Source organism: Dermacentor albipictus, chromosome 1 (assembly GCF_038994185.2).
Source record: "Dermacentor albipictus isolate Rhodes 1998 colony chromosome 1, USDA_Dalb.pri_finalv2, whole genome shotgun sequence".
NCBI classification, from domain to species: Eukaryota; Metazoa; Arthropoda; class Arachnida; order Ixodida; family Ixodidae; genus Dermacentor; species Dermacentor albipictus.
The window spans coordinates 464,767,094-464,787,590 of record NC_091821.1 but is presented as its reverse complement, the minus strand read 5'-3'; the positions used below and the strand labels follow the sequence as shown (position 1 = coordinate 464,787,590).

General features: G+C 42.3%; 1 protein-coding gene and 1 long non-coding RNA gene across 4 annotated transcripts in view; one reads left to right on the top strand and one right to left on the bottom strand.

Annotated features, from left to right (window-relative positions):
* The window catches only part of LOC135905611 (uncharacterized), a 135,572-nt gene that overhangs the window by 64,037 nt on the left and 51,038 nt on the right, over nucleotides 1-20,497 (bottom strand). For all 3 annotated transcript variants that reach the window (XR_010565429.1, XR_010565427.1, XR_010565428.1), the window contains 2 exons: nucleotides 10,430-10,541; nucleotides 4,033-4,131 (listed from right to left, as the gene is read on the bottom strand). This is a non-coding gene — a long non-coding RNA (uncharacterized lncRNA). The remainder of the gene's footprint in view (nucleotides 1-4,032; nucleotides 4,132-10,429; nucleotides 10,542-20,497) is intronic.
* Nucleotides 1-20,497, top strand: part of Hmt-1 (ABC transporter ATP-binding protein/permease Hmt-1) — a 134,940-nt gene that overhangs the window by 69,681 nt on the left and 44,762 nt on the right. Inside the window, exons 12-16 of the mRNA XM_065436557.2 lie at nucleotides 4,042-4,250; nucleotides 8,509-8,572; nucleotides 9,678-9,763; nucleotides 11,189-11,246; nucleotides 15,558-15,662. Coding sequence (XP_065292629.1) covers nucleotides 4,042-4,250; nucleotides 8,509-8,572; nucleotides 9,678-9,763; nucleotides 11,189-11,246; nucleotides 15,558-15,662 — 522 coding nt within the window. The remainder of the gene's footprint in view (nucleotides 1-4,041; nucleotides 4,251-8,508; nucleotides 8,573-9,677; nucleotides 9,764-11,188; nucleotides 11,247-15,557; nucleotides 15,663-20,497) is intronic.

Here is a 20,497-nt window from a genome sequence, read left to right as displayed (position 1 = left end):
GGTTGGCGACCCGTCTGATGAGACGTATTGGACGTATGACGTATGATTGGACTTCATAAAGAATATTATGGTGAGAGGGTCTTGCTGCTATGCTTAAAGGGACACTAAAGAGAAAAATGATTTCTTCTGCATCAGTAAATTACCTCTCTAGGACACCAAAAACTCCTCTCTTACTAGGATAAGACACTTGGTAAGCCAGAAAAAGCGCAAGAATGAAAGACGGGTGGCGACGCCTCCTTGAAGTTCTCGCACCTGGTCGCTGTGACTTCATAGATTTTGATGCATCTTCTAGGGCCTACCTAATTATACTGTGGTACAGATTGACTACATTGTGTTCTAAAGGAACCAAATATTAAGCACGGCAAGTTTCGGGAACTTTTACTCAGCCAACGCGGCCCAAATGCGAAAACATACTTTGGGATCCCTGACGTCACTGTGACATACCAGCGTCGGGGTTTCGGCGCGAAAGTCAAATACTGATACTTCGACCTTCGTTTTCTCATCTAATAATCAAACTATCATTTTGAAATGACTGCCTGCAGTGTTCTCAAACAACGCTTTGTTAGTCTAAACTTATTTGTTGTTTCGCTTTAGTGTCCCTTTAACAGCCGCACCTTGTCACACGGTGCATGATTTGAGAGGCATTCACAAGTAGCCACATTAAATTCAACCACTTGACCATCTGCATCTGTGGCAGCTCCAACTTATTGCCTCGGTATTTCTTTGTGGCGGAGTGAAATTTCATTATGTTGAAGTCATACAAACATACTTTGTTATATTGACGTTCAATATGCATGGATGTTCTATGGACACTAAGTTATGAAAAGTTAAATAAGTCATAATATTGAGAATTTCATTATGAAAGGTTTGACTATATATAAATTAAGATTTCTCAAGATGCATCCTAGACCTTCTTACTGAAAATGTAAGCCTCAGCATTTGATGAGGAAATACAGTATGTTTATGGATAAAATAATGTGGAAAGAGTGGTTTTGTGCAGCTGCCAATGCATACTATTTTTTTTCAGCCAAATTCATGATGATAAAAAAAAGAAGGATCGTTTGCCATTTGGTGGAGCATTTGGTATGACTGGAATTCTCTTCCTGAGAGCACTTTCGCGCAAACAGATAGAGATAAATTTAGGCAATTCCTGGAGATGCAGTTTCTGTCATAATAAGTCTTGTACTTTATGCCATGTTCTGTATACCTGTGTAACATCACGCAGGTTTTTTGTTCCTCTTTCATGCCTTAAACTACACTTTTTTATCATGTGCACTAGCAGTGTGAGTAATAAAATCTTTCAGACGTTTTGTGCGCTGCCCCTAAATGTAATTTCTGTATATCTCAGCATTGTTAGTATTGTTTCTTTTTTCTGTTTTTCATGCTTTAAACTACACTTTTTTACACAATGTTTAATTGTGTGTGCATGCAATGTGCATGATGAAATTTATATGATGTTTGTTTGCTACTGCAGCTCTGCATTTATAATCCTGTTTTACAGCGATTATTTCTACTCATCTGTGCGTTATTTTTGTGTACAACTTTCTTACTGTGATGCTCTGCTTACTTAATGCTCCTCATGGGGCCTGTAAGGTATCTTGAAATAAATAAAAATGAACCTGTTGTAGTATTTCAAAGGCAGCTCAAGGCAGAAAGTATGGCATGCTCTTAATACGGCTCCACATTTGTAATAACACACTTTCTTATGATACTTCATTAACAATTACCTCAAGTCTTCTAAATGGATGGAATTTTGTAAAAAAATTCTCTTCTTGTTTTGCTTGCCATTGCTGGCCAAGGTGGCCATGTATAGAAATGCTCATGTACTGATTATACACACACAAGAACACCAGACGGTGAAAATTAGGGGTGTGCATATCTCAAATATTCTATTTTGAACCGAATAGTGAACATTTGAACAATTTGACTCACAAATTGAATATCTCATATTCTATTTCTCGAATATTTGATTTTTTAAATATCAATATCTTCAGCGAACTACTTGGCCGTGGTCGATGCCTTGATACATGCAGCTTTCCCATGGCACGCTATATTTATCGGTACAAAGGTCAACCAGGTGGACCACACCAATTGAAATGATCAACTCTATGTGAACGAGGAAACAGGGGTAGTGGTCCTGAGTGACTTTATGAGCATTCCCTGCTTTTGTCGATTGTGCATATTGGCCTTAGTGAGCTGACAATAGCCCACAGAAACCACCTACCATAACGATAGAAAAACCCTCCTCATTTCTGGATGTAAACTGGAAAGCAATACTTTCTAAGAAATAGCAGATTGCCATTAAGCACAGTATGGCCCACTATTAAAATGAAAACCCCATTGGTATTTAGGACAACTTCACTATTTCTTCAGCTTCAGAGGGCAAAGAGCACTTAATTTGACAGACATTCTACTGTTAAAACATATTTTCCAGACCTTTGTATACGAAGTGGGTTGTTATCAGTGCTGGCATAATGGATGGATGGATGGAAACAACTTTATTCTGAATCCGGCAAATTTGACGACCCGGGCTCAGGTCTCCCGTGAGGGGACTTCGAGGCCTTGCCTCGTCACCGCCTCTCGGGCTTGCTGGACAGCCCACTCTTGTGTCTTGAGGTTGGAGCTGCGCAGAGCGGCGGCCCACTTCGACGCAAGAGCCTCCGGAGCTACTGCCATTGTAGCTGATGTAACCCGACACTCCCACAACATGTGTGACAGCGTCGCTCTAGTTGCCTGACATAATTTGCAAAGAGCAGTCGGGTATTGCGCGGGGAAAATGTCATAACTGTCAATGGCATAACTAATTTGGTCTTCCCTTTAATAAGAGTAGAACATACTATACATCTTGATTCATAGTTACCCAAGTTCCTGATAGCTAGCAAGATTCTTGTTACCGTATTTACTCGAATCTAGGCCGACTCTGATTCTAAACCGACCCCCGAATGTCCGAAGCCAGAAAAAATTAAAAAAACTTACCTTGAATGTAGGCCGAACAAAAAAAGTGAGGACAATGTTCACAAAATGATAAAAACATTTATTTAATATGAACATGTTGAGCTCACTCTACATCGTCACCGTTGTTAGCATCGTCCCTATAGCCCAGGCCACACGTACACTTGCGGATGCACGCAAGCTCGTGGCCACGCCGTCATGCATGCGCAGACGGTGCGGTATCGCACACGTCAAAACTCAGTGTGATCTCGGTGAACAGCTCCTCTCTGTTATTACGCACTTACCTTCCTTATCGCTGTCGTCTCCTCGTTGCAGCACACACAAAAGCGTCTCCCGTTGCCGCTTCCAACGAAAGATGTTTTTCTCATTGATGCTGAAGTCCCGCCTGGCTTACTATGCTTCTGTGGCTAGTACAACTTTTTGTTTGAAAGCGGCACTATAGTGTGCCATTACGGTAATGCCACACCACACGCCGATACCATAGAACCAACTCTGATACTACACAGGTCAAAGGGACGACTTGGCTAGTATACTTCAGTTGGCTACTGGCCCGGTTAGTAGTGGCTGCGATAGTGACTTTTTCTTGATGGCGCTAGCTATGGACCATATTTATCGTCTTCAGTCGCAAACTGGCGCGTTTCTTAAATTCCTTGAATCTAAGCTGACCCTAGAGTTTTGTATATGATTATTTGGAAAAAGCTATCGGCCTAGATTCGAATAAATACGGTAAATAATGTGACTAGCCTCCTGAGCATGTGCAGCGCTGTCTTTTACATAAAATTTAGGAGCGGGTAAGTTTGCGTTAAATTTCCTAAAATTTGGTACTCGATTTGATAGTCAGCTTTTTTTCTTGATTTGATTGAAAATTCGACTCTAAATCACTACTCTTCAGTATTTGCACACCTCTAGTGAAAAGCAATGTGGTGCTCTCTGCTGCAATGTCTCTCATAGCGCCCCCATGTTGCTTTTGGGCGTTAAGGCTCGTAATCAATTTCATTTTTTGTTACTTCAGTTTTTTACCCGCAAGTGTTCGTGGCGATGCAAGGCATGTTCTTTCTCGCAAGTGCTAAGTTTACTTACCCAATGCAGGTTGCGGAGTGGCGCAGCAATGCGTCCCTGAATCTCCTCAACTCATGCCAGACGGTTGTCATTGCGGTCGGCGTAGCAGGGGGTGCGCTGCTGTGCGCGCACATGGTTGCAGGACACGAGTCAGGCCTCAAGGTGGGCGACTATGTGCTCTTCCTCACCTACATCATGCAGCTGTACACACCGCTCAATTTCCTCGGCACCTACTACAGGTGCGTATGCATTGCGTGTCTGTGCTTGTGCGTATATGTCAGTGACTTGGATCTCGGACTCGGGGGATGATGAACAAGGCTAGTTGGCACGACACGGTAGTAAAATTTGCAAATAGAATAAAAAATTGTGTTATGAGTACATGAGGACAGTGTAACTCGCCATATAATCGAATCATATCATATTCAAAATACCAAAGATGCATGCATCAGTCATCTGTCATTCTCTTTAACTGAACAAGAAATAGTATTTCTTGATAAGTGGTAGTCATTCAAACGGTATGTGCACATGATCTTAACAAGTGTCGTTCCGAGCATGCGTTGCTAGGGGGTGCAATTACTTTTCTTTCATTGCTTGTTGGTTTTGATAAGTGTAAGATATGTATATATTGATGTTTCTAATAAAAATTTATTTGTGAGTCAGTGCTCGTGTGTGTCCATCCTTTCTTCGTCCTTGTAATGTTCCGCTGTTTTTGTGCTATGTAGTTTTTCAAGAAAGATGCCAATTTATTTACATTTTTATCCATGTATGGGCCACACCCAAGCAGTTCAGGTACAAATTTATGGAAAAAAGTTTGGCCCTCACCCGAGAATACACGGTATGTGAGATGGCCTTCTTGGTGAGGAATGGTTGTGACAGTTTGATTTAATGGTTAGTATTCTTTTTTTATAATGCTATTATAGCAGTAAGAAACACGTTGCAGAGATGAGTGGACTACAAAAGTTGGAAACTAAATAATATATGGCATAGTTTTCATACAAGCTCTCAGTATTTAATGTGGACATATAAAACAAAGTTATATAGAGCATGCTGCATTGCTCAAGGAGCTACACTTTTCCACCTTAACAACAATCATTAGCTCTCAATTTTCAGAAGCATACACATTTAGGCTGGTTGGTTTGTGACTTTAGTAGAAACAGTGCCATATAACAGGATGTCAGAAAGGGACACACAACAGCGCTAACTCTCCAAGTTCACACGGACATAGCATTCAGCAGTGGATATTGCTTGGTACTATTGATTGTGTTTACAGTGCAGCTGTATAGCTGCCCTACGGCGGTGGTTGATGTCCATCCGTCTATGTCTCGTGTTGGCATGAAAAAATTTTCATCTCATTTCTCACGAATGCTCTGTAGCTCTCAATCTAACTTAGGCATCTTGGAAGAAATCATACTGAAATTGGTTGCTAAGACAACTCTATCATTGTGCCTAGTTTCATTTACTTGTCATAATTAGTTCACAGTGAAGTTGTAAATATTATGGAATTCCTGTCTGCTGTGTATCCATGCCCACGTATGGAAGGAATATGGTTACAGAAAACGGCTATAACTCCTTTTTTATTGAAACTATCCCAAAACAAATTACGTGGCAATTAGCTGCTAAGACGACTCTAACGTTACGCTGAATTTCATCTACTGTTCTTAATTACGTAGTTCACAGTGAAGTTGCAAATATTGTGGAATTCCCATCTGCGCTTGATGCATGGGCTTCTATGGGAGGGAAACAGACAGCCCATGTTTGTCCACTAGAATAAATCTCTAATATTTCCGAGTTTCATTCAGCTAATTATCTAGGAAATATGCTCAATTGCAAATTACAAACAAATGTGTTTTGTTTCGTGCACTCCTTTGACTGCGCCCCGGTCAACACATATTGCCGCTTGCGTTGAGGCTCGGTTTAACGGCCACCTGCGTCCTATACGCACTGTTACCACCAGTGGGTGTTGTGTGTTGTGGTTGCGTCGTAGTCGCCTAGGCGACCTTATCGGCAGTTTCCACGTTGCTCTGGTGCGGGCCGGATGCATATTGAGGGTAACACCTATATATACTACATAGATGCATTTGCTGAGGTAAAACACCTCATGCTGCTCGTCCTTCTACACAAAGTAAAAGGGCTGATGGATTTTTTGCAACCATGTGTTCTCTAGGAAATAAGTCTGAATAAGCTTGACTGCAACATTATTTGATGTTATAGTGGCACCATCTGCATCGATCATTTGAAATGGAGAAATGTTCCTTTTTTTTTTTCCTTTCTGGCATCGCTGCGCTTGTCGTGCATTTTCGTTTTAGTCTCATAGGTATAAACAGATGCTAACAGGGTCAGAAGTCTACGTTTTAAGACTTCATTTAGATAATGTACAACCACACATTCTTCAACGAATTTTGTTTATTTGTATATAATCAGGGTGCCTACCAAGTTGACATTTCCAAATTCCCTGACTTTTCCAGGTATTTCCTGAGTGCCATTGCAAAATTTCCTGAGTGATGCAGAACTATGTGTTATTCCAAGACAGGCTGAAACCATATTGCCCGATGCTGTCACTCTCTAGTAAGCATATGAAAAAATTTTTTAAAAAATGACTTAATCCAATTTGAATACTAAAGAGAAGTGTGAAGTCGAGATTTTGACGAAAGCCCGTCTGGTCGGGAGGCATCATGAAGAAGCGTAAAAAGGAGGACACCGACCACTGAATGAAGAGAAGTGTGAATACTAAAGAGAATAAAAGGGAGGGGTTAGTAAAATGCTCAGCAAATAAAATATCTTTGAAAAAAATTGCAAATCAAGTCAGACATTCTCAAATACGAGTAAAAAGGAGATGCATACAGAAGCAAATATTTTGAATATGAGCTATTTCTATCAACTGGTAGCAAGCTCGTTGGTATGCGGTCCGAACTTTGTCAGAAGTGAGATTCTCTCTCAATCGCAGGTGCGTCAGACAATACTTTGTTTTATGAGCTCAAGCTCCTTGAAAGAAGCGGCGGCACACTCCCTTTCCCATTCATTCATGAATGCATAGGTCCTTTCTGTTCTTGTCCTCCTTCCACCACTCGTTCGCCCCATGGACCATTTGAAGTATCTTCTTAGTCAGTTGCACAGTCTGCATCTGATTTTTTTAACTCCCTAGGGGCTGTGAAAACGTCCAAAAAATCGGCTAGTTGGAAAAAAATAAATGCATGTTGTTTACAGCCCTTAAGGGCTTAAACCGCCACAGGCACATTCGAAAACGCTCTGAAGGCCTGTCGGTACACATATTAGGCATATCGGTGCTTGTGCTGTGACAGGAAATACCGGGTGCATGTGTGTATATTTAAGGAATACGTACTGTGTCCTGTGGCAATAGCCCCTCCCCATGCTTGTTATGCTTCACTGCAATACTCATGCATGTGCTTCACCAAGTAACATTTCTGTACGGAGGCGAAGCTGACATTCGGGAACCGGCATTATGCAACGCACCGTGCTTTCCAAGCTTCTAAGCCAATCGCGAGGACCAAGAAGGCTGAGTCCATGCCATTGCTGACAGCAACGAATTCTTTCAATAAAAAACACGGCACCCAATGGCAAGAAGCTTCATAGCGAACGTCAAAGCAGCTAGGCCTAGCGTTGCCGCAGTGGTGGCTATGGCTGCCTGCGGATATGCGTGCGAGAGCGCCGGTTCGAGGCAGCGAGGTAATTAAAATGGCAGCGGTGGTGGCTTTGATATAGGCCGTTTCCGACCTGCGGTCATGGCAAAACATGCAGAAAATGGTACGGCGAAGTGTTCTTGCGTCCGAAATTTCAGACGTTCTGATACATTGACTCTATGGGGTACGTGGAGGTGCCGCGAAGCCGTCCAAATTATCGGGAAACCGGAAAGTCGGTCGTCGACTGTACACTGGCAACTCCTCCAGAAAACTACAGGCCGTCAAACACGATTCATTACGATTCCTGTCTGTTACTCGAGCTAGCATTACCGCGACTTGTGACCCTTTCAATAAAAGCACAGCTAATTTTTCCTGATAGAGGCACAAATTCCTTGAGTTTTCCCAGACTACTCAAAATCCCTGAGAATTCCCGGTTTTCCCGGTTGGTAGACACCCTGATAATACTTTAGGCAAAGTTCTGAGAAAGTGTGCTCCGTAATGCATTGCATAGTGATGGAAACTTGCTACTATATTGAATACTTGCATGGAAGATTTGTTTTATATCAGTGGGGAAAAGAGCTGTTTATTATTTGAAAACTATTTGGGAAGTATTCACTATTAAATTTGATTTCTTTTAGCACTATGTTAGACTGTTACTCAGTTTGCTCTCAAGAATAACTATTTGCACGCCCCTAACCTTTTGATGTCAAATGCGACCTCATCATAATGGGGTTTGACCCTGTTGCTCTACTGCAACTCATTGTTTTTAATGCTGGTCATGTCATTGTTAAATAAGACATAATATTCCAAATGCCCATCGAAAGGGTCTGACCTGTTTGTTTGCCATGTGTACTTCCAGAATGATTCAGCGTTCCTTTATTGACATGGAGAACATGTTTGAGCTTCTTGACACTAAGCCAGAAGTGAGTGCCCATTTCCTGTTTCGATTTCAAAACCAGTGCTTTGTAATAAATGAAAACTACTTAAGCACACTGCACTGGAAACATTCAGTAGCAGTTTTGGAGTGCTGCCGGGCATATAACTTTGCAGAATGAGGTAAAACCAACAATTTGCTTTATAAATTGGAAAAAGAATGGCAGCCGCTTGTTGAAGACTGTTTAAATGCTGATTGCTTGTGTGAAATTTATAGCTCTCAAAAACCATCAAGAATGACAGGCCTCTAAAAGTATCACTGCACAGTAATCTAGCTACAAATTTCTAGATGCTGTAGTTGTCTTTAATTAAATCCTTTTGACCATGTCACTAAGCTGTTTCCAAGTAACACAGTCAAGGCTCTTTTGTTCATAGCTGTAGTGTCAGTGGCCAGAACTAGCCCATTATTTGTAGTGGACTGTAGTAACTGTTCTTGCCCATTGCTTTTTATTGTGATAGCAAATATACGAACACTTCGGCGGCGGCTCAGCAAGGCCACATGGGCCCTATTTGAAAGCGATCTACGATGTGTACAAAGTCTAGGTGGCCGCGGGCTCATAGCTTTGTGTGCACTGTGTTCTCGCGGCTTAGTTTGTGTTGAAGTAAGAAGCAGCACGAAGGGGGCTTCATTCGCTCACTGCTGCTGCTGCTCTTCCTCGTGCCAGCATTTTGACAGCAAGTGTCCTCGCTTATCAAGTCAGATGTGTTTGTTTGCCTGCGCGTGGGTGTCACACCATGCTTGTCAGTTTAGTTAATCGGCGAATGTTTGTGAGTTTATATGGCTGATAAAGCTATTATCCTTACTTCATATAGCCATCTACTAATTTGCTGTCGCAATTAATGCTTCGCCTTTTGGGCAAAACTGCGACTTCTCTGTTTTCTTTTGCTTGCTTTTTATGGTCACTCTCCCCTTGACATCTCTTCCTATTGATTGAATTTTGAACTTTTCATGTTATTGCAGCAGAAATCATGTTGTCATGCATGAATTTTTAATAAATATACATGAAGATATCATGGCTTTTGAAATTATGGTCACATTTGTGATTGCTCGGTTGCTGTTTTCTTTTTCTACGGTTGCTCTGCTCTTCATTTCAGGTAATAGATGCTGTGAATGCACCAAATTTGAAGCTGAAAGAGGGCGAGATTCAGTTCACTAACGTCTACTTTTCGTACACCCCAGAGTAAGTTGCATGTTCTTCTTATTAAAGACAAAGCTGTTGTTTATATGTACTCATAGCTTACAAAAACAAAAAAGCAGCTACAGTGGAATTACGTTAATTCATCCTTGATGGGACAAACGAAATTTATCAAATTGTAAAGAGGCAGAAAAATTCTAACACGTTGCCACTTCAGCTGGCAGTACAATAGAACCTCGTTGATACGATCCTATTTCGCACAATATTGGGACGCCAACGTTCAAGATAGAGAACACAAAAAATTGCCCAATACAGTTGCACTTCCTGTTTACGGGTTGATACATTCCCAATAACCACAATATTTCAGCACCAATGTTCAGTACATCCAAACTGCGATCGTACAATATTTTTTCTGGCTTCTAGACACCATGCAAACAAGAAATGGAGGCAAGACATGCGATTGAGTGCAGCAGGCACCCGTCATAGCAGCTTCCCCTCTGTAGTCGCCCACCCATATTGGGCAAAAATGCCAGCACACACTCAGTTTCCTGTTCCACTACCAGAAACTCTCCTCATGGGTTGGCGCATGTTGCATTCACAGCTATTGCCGCCAACCGCATTGCGATAAGCATCTTCACCTATCTGTTTCACAGTGTGTGTGGCGTACTGTCATCGGAAGCATGCTTTTAATAGGCAATAACCCAAACTTACCGCTGTTCCAGGCAGTGGAAAGTGAGCATTATAGTTTGGTCTGGCAGCATCGTGTTCTGGTTTTGCCCACCAGTTCAATTTCGTTTCGGTTTCCCATTGCCATCTCAGAACACTGCGCAATAGGAAAACAACACGACTCTAGTCGCCCGATCTGCTCATGCCACAGCACCATTTTTTTATAAGATGTTTGTATTTTGTTGCTGCTTTCACTAACAGTCGTAAATGTTCCTTTTTTTTTTAATACAATCAAGTTCACTGGTAGCCAAAAAATGCGAATGCACAATTTAAGCACAATCTTTTCGGAAAAGGAGCATATTATTACACTAGTGTAATAGTCTTATGTACAGCCTACAGCCCTGTGGGCCAAGCAAGCACCTGATTACTTCAAACAAGAACTGGTTACTGGAAAAATAGTGTTCAGCTGGACTAGTTTTCACAGAACTGGAGCAGGTAAAGAGAAGGGTGAATGACGCAGATGCTGTCATCTATTTTTTTTTCTTTATTCCTGTTCTGGCACTGCTTACTGTTATGCTCACTTTGCTTTACAGTGAGAGCGAATCTGTGAAGCTGAATTTCTCAATGACCTTGAGCAGTTCATGTGTATTTGGCTTAGCTTGGACTCGATTTCTAAGGTGCATTCAAGTTCTGTCCAGAAGTGGCATCTCTGAACTGACACTTTTGAATTGATACTTTTGAACTTGCCAATCACTACTGAGTTACAGGTAGCATAGCACAAGTTGTTTCTGTTTTCTCTTACAGGCGGCCAATACTTAAGAATGTCAGCTTTGTGGTTCCAGCAGGCCGTACTGTTGCCCTAGTAAGTCAAACTTTTTTTTTTGTCTTTTTCACTGAGCAAGTAATACCACTGCCACTTGCATGAGAAATTAGCAGTAACTGCCCACTGCCTTAAAGGGACACTAAAGGCGAATACTAACTCGACTTGGAATGTTTAAATACCATTCCAGAAACCTTGCAACGCTTGTCTTGTACCAAGAAAAGACTTAGTTTATGAGAATATTGCATCTGAAGGGTCTGAATACCTCTGTCGCAATTTAACTCTCCCACCACTCAACCAGGGAGGGGTGACATTGCATACTCCATCACCGCCCTTTAAGGTCGTCGGTGAGTAAAAAACAGCGCCTGACAGACAGCGGTACAGTGTTTTGTACAAAATGCACACGTCCGACCATGGCGAAAGTGAGCCAGGACAGAGAAGTGGATTCGCCACTGCAGCTGCTTTTGGTCAAGTGGCTTGTCCACTTGTTCGGGCATTCTGCAACATCACGTGGAAGTTGAACTCTCTGCTACTTGCAGTTTGTGCGAGCTTCGCGAGCCAGCGAAACCAGCGAAGCACCACATGTTAAGGAAACTTGTGGAAAATGCTAAAGCGGGGGTGCAGAGCCGAGGGATAACGAAACCTTTTGCCCACCTGCGTCATTTTCAAGTGTAATGTCAATCTATTCTTTGTTTTTAAAAATAAGATAGATCACTTTAGCTTCACTTAATACATACATATTTGCCTTTAGTGCCCCTTTAAATTGAGATTTAGTGTCATTAAATCAGGGCTGCTAACAGAGAACTCGATGACCTTTGCTTTAGAGGCCAACTGCAACAAAATGTTACTTTGGCTGATTAGTAGTCATATAGGAGTAGCCTTGCCAAAATTGAAGCAGTCTTGGCAAACTGCAGGTTTGGTGATTGCCTGATTTTTCTGATTAAGAACCCTTGAATAGCACTTAAGCAGATGACACGCATGCATATGACGTCAGTCTCAGCACATTGACTGTGGCATTTTCGTGCGTGCCACGGGCAGCGGGCAGTACCCAATCTTGCCGGTCATACTGAATATCTACGCGTTCTTGGTCATGCGTCACTTCCATCAAACTGAAATACATATTTTTTTTCAGTTTCAGTACAAAGAATGTCCGCTTTTGCCAGTTTTTCATGGTTCATTTGATTTTTTGAACGTATAATTTTGCACAGAGGCTTCTTCATAATTACACCGTCTGAAACTAAGCTTCTTTTCACAGTCCAAAATTTTGTTTCACCTAAATCATTCACTGCCTAATGCCATTGCGACAGCTAGTTTTCCTGGATAATGTGTGCTCTTGTATTCAGGGCTGATACAGATCACTGTGCATCTTTTATGTGTAACAAAGCTCAGTTCATTAACAAGTTACATACTTGTTAGGAGTCTGAATATTCAAGACCGAATCAAATACAAGTTGGATTAGTGCCTGAATCAAAATTACGTACTATGGAAATATCTCATACTTTTCAAATAATTAACGGCCATTCTCAAGATTTATATAAAATGATCTTCACATCCTTCACATCTTCACATCCATCGACATTCACAATGTTAGCAAGTTGCTGTGAATACATTGCGCATTATGAGGCATTGCTTACTAAAAGCACAAATGAGCATTAGGAACAGTTAAGCAGTTTATTGTCATACTTGGGAATCATCAGTGAGTGCGAATGATAAATTTTTAGCTGGAAAAGTCTGTCTCCCTGAGTGAGTGGCGTGCTCCACAACATAACTTCTCATGTTTTACGTCTGCTATGGCTATAGGGACGCAATTTATTGCAATTTTATTGCAGTCTTGTACTTAATAATGCAGAGTTGGAGATGTCACGTGTTTGAAAGGTATTTGAAAAATGCTTGTATGGACGAACTGTGTTCATTCAATTCGAAGGCCGAATGAAATAGAGCAATATGTTCTATTTGCTATTTGAGAGCTTTGTATATTTGAACACCTATAATATTTATGAGATTCAGTTATGATATGTGTGTGTACTAGTATAGCAGACTTTGGTAAACTTGGCTCTGGTTAACTCAATTTTTCAGTTATACCGTAATTTGATCGCAACCGAATGACCCAGCCGGCACCTGTACATTTCTATGGGCCAACACTTCTGCTGTTTTGATCGCGAAACTGGCCTCTGCCAGATAATCCAAACTTGACTAATAGGCATGTACATATCAGACCCCAATGGTAACACCATTGTGGATCCTGATTGTGACCCTAGTAGCTACAACATCTAGTTGCATTTAGGGAACAGTTAATGTGTCAAAGACACATTATCTCTCACGGGAAACACTTATTTTTGTCCTACGTGTGCCAGATATCAATGTGAAAATGGCAGCTCATGATTAATTATTACTGCTTTGGTCGAATTCTAAGGCACGCTGTTTTTTACAATAAATATATTCCATAAATTTTCGGCGCATTACAGTCACATATGGAACTGAAACTGTGTTCATAGCATTAGCAACAGCTTACCACCCGAACCAGTGCCATCACCATTGTCATCACAAGATGGTGGCATAGCAAGTTTTCGTTTGGGAAAGTGATGATGATTTTTAGGCTTTAATTATGAAGGCTTATTCAAAAGAGGATATGTGCTGTACTGGCAGGAAAAAAGTTGCGTTGCATGTTTTTGGTGTTTCAGAGGATTACATTCGTTGGAGGATGAACTGCCGAAGCGATTAGTCTAAGCATTGGCCCTTGCCCTGTTTGCAATGGTTGCAGTCTCATTCAAGCAATGGGATGGACCGTGCACAGGATGACATGTTGTAGCCCATACACAGCAATAGAAAGCCGTTTGAGATTCATGATGGATATGGAGTTTAATAAATTTTCATTTTGTGAAGGTAAACTCTACTGATTTCATCTTATTTGTGACTGCCAGAATCGGCAGCATGGTACTTATTATTCATTTTTACAAATTTCTGCAGCATCTGATCATTATTTAAATTAAACTAATTTTAGGGTTTTACTTGCCAACACGGCAATATGATTGAGGCACACTATAGTGGGGGACTCCAGATTAATTTTGACCACCTGGCTTTTCTTAACGTGCACCCAATGTATGGTACATGGGCACTTTTGCATTTCACCTCCACCGAAATGCGGCTGCTGTGGCCAGTATTTAATCCCATGCCTTTGGGCTTAGCAGCACAACGTAAAAGCCACCACAGCGTATCCAGCATCTGGTGCATGTTATATTTGTGTGCACATTGTTTTGTACCATTGAACCTATGAAAAGTGGTTTTGAATTTGATCTGGGGTTGTGTTAGAATCAGGCAGACATACTGCCAAATAAAGCAGTGGCATGCTCGGATTTTTTTCATGTCTCTTCTATTAAATTTGTCTGCCAGACGATTCAGTCAATTCTGTTGGTCCTGTTAAGACTGAATTAATGGAAGGTGGACTTTTAAACTATGTGCAGTGTTGTAGAAAACTCTTACCCCTGCATTTGGCATCGACTGTCTTGTGCTGTTGCTTTAGGCTACTTTTGTTGACTATGAACTAGAATCAGCACCATTTTGTTTAACATTCTTGGCATATTACATTTTTATAGCAGTGAAAACACCTTGCAGGCATTTTTAGTTGTGTGAAAATCTTTGGGTAACTTTAGGCACGTGATTACCACAGCACTCAACAAAATTATGGTTTTACGTACATAATACATCCTAACAGTAGGATGACATTGGGCACTTGTTATGTTGTACATGGCATGTCTCGTCAGGTAGTGGTGTGGCTCTGAGCACCTGCCTGCCAATTTTGCGACCCTACGTAACGTAACCTGCGGGATACTTAAAGAAAGTGAGCAATAAAAAGAGACTGTTAAGTTTTTGTATGTCACCCCGTCGCCTTGTTTGACTCGTTGGTTCCTCTGCAGCTACCGCATTGCTGGGGATGAGGGCACCAGAGCAAGTTAACTTAGCCATCAATAAGACACCTCATGTCCTTTTCTTTCTTTAACTCATGTCACATAGGCAATTAAAATGAGAACAGCCAGGTGTAGTTGTCCGTGTTGCTATGAATCGTCCCAGAACATCAACACTTATGTGCAGAGCTTTGTCTAGAACCTCAGTAGAGTGCTTCTAGGGAGCTTTTAAAATTTATTGTACAGCCCACAATTTGTATGCTGAGGCAGCAGACACGCATTCATGCTGATTCATGCACAGCTCAATAGGTCCTGCATAATTGCTGCCCAATTCTCTTGTGGTATTAATAGAATGAATTATTGGGATGTGCAAATGGGGCAGGAAGGGCTGACAAGTCCAGTGCATCCATGGTCAATGAGTCTTTTTTCCCCCTTCTTGACTGTTTTGCAGGTGGGCCCGTCGGGAGCGGGTAAGAGCACCATAGTTCGGCTGCTGTTTCGGCTGTACGACATCCAGAGCGGTAGCATCACCATTGACAACCAGGACATTAGCAGGGTCAGTGTAGCTGCAGTTGTTGGCCTTAGGCAATGATTTGGATGCCCGAATGCATGCTTACATGGGTGTTAAATACTAAAGACAAATGTTAAAGAGTACTGACACATGTTTATGAAGCTGTGGAAGCTTTACTGCACACTTCTTCCACATAAAAAGCATGACTTCAAGTTTGGAGGTTTGAAACATAGGGGCGAATGCCGAGTAGTAGCTTTCAACTCGAATATTGAATCACATGAATAAAAAAGAAAGCCGCACATCGAACTGAATGTCAAATATTAGAACATTTAGCGGAAACTTACGAATGCTTATAAATTTCATGCAAGAAAATCAGCTGTTGCGCATGCTCACGTGTCTAATGATTGCATAATAAGAATGTTTCCAGCTGTCAGTGACTTTCGTAACTTGCAATTGGCATGCACTAGTACAGTGAAATCTTGATATAATGAACTTAAGGGGACCGTGGTAAATTGTTCGTTTTTGTGGAGGATTGTTATAGTGAAAGCCCTAAAATTAACCCTCGCGCCCATCAACCCATCAGTTCATAAGTTGTCACCATATGAGCTATGCACGAAAACGTCACTGTTGGCTCTCGGCATGCGCTGTTGCTGTTTTCCATAGAATCCGCCACCGTGCACCATCGAACCACCATATAATAAGAGTGAGGCACGCAAAACAGGTGCTGACGCCGAGAAAACTACTGACAAGAAGGTAGCTCTACGTCACTTCCAAAGTGCAATGTTTCTTGCTTTTTGTTTGTTTTTCACATTTCTTGCCATGGACACCCCAGCTGTCTCGCTTGAGGTGGACACCTGAACTGAGTCAAAGTGCAAGCGCATAAATGACACTGTTTGGAAAGTGCAAAGTGAGACTGCGTGGCATCCCCGCCATGCAGAGGTTACATTTCACCACACGCATAGCTAGTACGGCCGCAGAAATAAGCACGAAAGAAGGAGCCATGGACAGAAAGAAGGGTGAAAGAAGGAAGAAATGCACCTCTGCAGCTAGGCGACACTTTTCTGGGCGAAGCATGCGCTTGCGAAACCTGATGCGTCGTCATCTCCACTGGCCCGCAATCTTTTTTTCTCAGGCTCCGTCGCAGGCTTTCTAAACCTAGGCACTGCAACGTCCGCTATCTGCGCCTTGTCATCTGTTAGCCGATTGTTTTGGCTGCCATGAAGGATACATGAAAATCTAAGAATCCCCAGATTTCAGAATACTAGTTCATAGTGCTGAGGCGTCGTTACCGTCACAGGGGAACTTAATAGCGATCATTATTCTGAAAAGTTCGGTATTGTGAAGTTCGTAGTATTGAAATATTTTTACATTGAAACTGTAAGAAGGAAGCAGGGGATTTTCGAAAAGATTATTAATCTGAAAAGTTTGTTAGGTGTTCGTAGTAACAAGGTTTCACTGGATAAAATGATATGCGACCAGTGGAGTGCGTCTGGCTCTGCGTCTGGCTCCAGTCTTGAAAGCTTGCGCTGTGAAGTTGGGGGCGGGGGGAGTTTGTGTCTGACTGCTATGAAGCTGGTGTATCCAATGAGTGCTTCTCACGGTCACCAGTGGCACACTGATGACAGTCAAAACAAAACTGAACAAAAGTCTGTAAAAATATTATTTTGTGTCACTGGCATTGTGAAAAAAAAAGGAAGAGATACATTTTTCTCATTAAATTTGTTTTCTCGAACGGTACGATCGTTCAGGCATTTTTGTGGCTTTATCTATGTCGTTAGAATAATTCGTTAATTGACCTCGATAAAATGTGCGTTGAAATCTGCATCTGTGGCTGATGGGCTCAAACTTCATTCATGCTCCCAATGCTCCCAGACTTCGGATTTTCACACTTTTTCATTTTTATATGCACTACTGCTGTAGCCGTTCTCTCGGTCCCCAACACATGTGGGTCTTTCGATTGGCCCTGTAGATCCGGATGAGCGTTATACCAACAGCAAGCATGCACTATGAAGAGGCTGTGAGCAGCAAAGCAACGGACCACAGGTCTTTTAGTGGATGTGCTGAATATTTGAGGAACTAAAAAACAGGTGTTTGATTTGTGAATCCAAATATTCGATAATTCACTATTCGATTTAGGTTCATATATTCTAGTGTTCCCGCACCTAGCTGGGAAACGCACTTCAGACTACATAAAGCATAACTGCTTATAGTGCAGGACAAGATATAATGTGCTCTTTTCTGACTCTTTTTTTACTTTCCCATAGAACTCAATGTACTTTGTGCATACAGCCTACAGTGCAGCAGCGCGAGACCAAATGCCACTCATGAGTGTTTGTGTTTTGTCAAGGGCGCCAACATGCAAAGCATACGCCACGTTTTTCAGACTCTCGTGCACGTGCGTGAGTTGTGAGAGAAAAATGTGGGTGTTTCGCCTGGTACTTTGACGGAGGACACATTTTAGGCCTTTTTGTATCTAGCCAAACTGCACCAAGTGACCTTGGATAAAAACTCGGGAATAAGCTCTCCGTCCGTTCGTTTTTCGCGGCCTAGCGGACACACACCACGCTCATGATTGAGAGGTCTGTAATTCGAAAGCATGTTCAACTGATTCCTTTTCCTTTCTTTTTTCCTTTTTTCTTTTAAATCTGCATTATTCTATCATTTTCCCCTTTCGCTTCTGCAGTAGTTCTTTACCTATGCTTCACCACGAGGCCTTATATGGAGGGTTCCTGCGAAGGAGAACAAAGAGATCCAGCGCGAAATGTGGGGTTGGTGCTTAGGTAGATGTTGCTTTAGCAGCTGCAGACCAATAAATGATGACGCGTTGTTACTGTAAATTTGTTCTTCTGCATGCCTCCGTGGGCTACTTCACGACTTTATTTTAGCAGTTGCGAAAGACACAACTGCAGACTCACCTGCCCTCCATTCCTCTTCCTCTTAGCTTATCTTCACGCCAGCTCATGTGGTTAACCAGGGCTGCACCAGAAGAAGTCACGGCACACTTCCCTATTATGGACTCTGTATCAGCCACTGTGATTTTGTCTTAACAGAAGTTAGGTAAGCGCTGGTTCTCACGTAGTACACGCTGCCATCAGCTAGGGACGAACTCAGCAAAGCATGTCCTCTTCCATAGTACGTAGGCGGAGTGTCCAGATTTTTCTCTCACAACTCACACATGTGCACAAGTGTCAGGCAAAGGCACCGCAGCCCTCGCATGTCTGCACCCATTACAATATGGAAGTACACACCGATTATAACATGGCTGCTGGAAAATCTCACAGACAAGCGAGGCAGTGACCACATTTCTCAACGGGGTGCACAGGACTAAGGGAGAGAGACAAGGACATTGTGGAGAAAGGGTGCAAAGTGAACAGACAAGGAAATTTTTTTTTAATGTTAAAAGCCACAGTGGCAGCACACCGTTCTGCATACACATGGGGATTGCATAACAGCAAAGCCCCTTCTCTGGCCATGTGTCAGTGATACGCTCTCCGCGCTGAGTGTGTGCACATTGTCACTCTTTGGCTCTTCAGTTTGTGTGCAGGAAGTAAATACAGTTTGCCCACAGATCTTTTGGACACAGATGGGGTCGCAATAATGGCCGAGTAACTGGGCAAGCCAAAAACCAAACTTCGATGGTTTTTTTTTTTTTTTACAGTTCCAGCACCACAGAAAAATTCTGACAGAACCTTGCTCTATGTTTTGCTTTATTGAAATACAGTAGAACCTCGCTGATACGGTCCCCTTACGTACGATTTCCCAGCACCAACGTTCGTGATTGAGAACACAAGAAATGACCCAATAAAGTTATGCTTGTTTTTCACCGGTTCATGTGTTCTCAGGAAACAAACTCACAATGGTTTCGATGGGAATTTATGGTGCAGGTGCCGTTCCCAAGTGTATCACCCCTGAAAATAGCTGAACGCCAGGCGGGGGTACACTTGTACCCATTTGAGAACCAGTGGGGGCCCAGTGGAGGTGCAAATCGAACCCACGATTACCCATAACTGAGGTGGGCACTCTACAACTAGGCCACGGCTGCACTTCTCGGAAATCGAGATTTTTCGGCAACGACATTCAGTTTGTTTTCAAACTTCGATTGTATGATACATTTTCTGGCTGCTAGATTTCATGTAAATAAGGAAATGCGTGAGGTGTGCGTGATTGAGAGCAGTATATAGCTGCTGGCCGTTGCAGCTTCACCGCAATACTCGCCTGCCCATCTCACACGAAAACACCGGCACGCACTCAATTTCTTATTCCGATACCAGCAAATCTTCTTCGGGGTTGTCACACGCCGAATTCACAGGTATTTCCGCCAACCATATGGCAATAAGCACCTTCGCCTATCTGTTTCACAGCCCGTGTTACCTTTGGAAGCACACTGCCTGCTTTTACTATGCGATAACCCAAATGCGGTGCCATACCTTGGTGGAGACTGCGATCGTATACGTTTTCCAGCTGCTAGATGCCGTGTAAACAAGAAAAGGCCCTGGGCGCGTGGAATTGAGAATGGCAGCCATCCGCTGCATTGGTGTCCATGCAATATTTGCCTGCCCGTCTCGTGTGAAAACACCGGCACTCACTCAGTTCCTTATTCCGATGCAAGGAAATCTCCTCTCGGGTCGTTGCATGCCGCATTTACAGCTATTTCCACCAAGCCTATTGTGATAAGCGTTTCCACCTATTTGTTTTACAGTGCATGGGGCATAGTGCCGTTAACATACTGCACATTTGTAGTAGGCAACAATCCAACGTTTCCCACAACGCTTCCCATTACGTAGGTGTCAACTGCAGTTGAGTCTGTCAAATGTTTTAGTCACTTTGGATTGTACGTTTTTCTGGTTAGTATATTTTTCCTTGCACTCTTTCCAAAATGT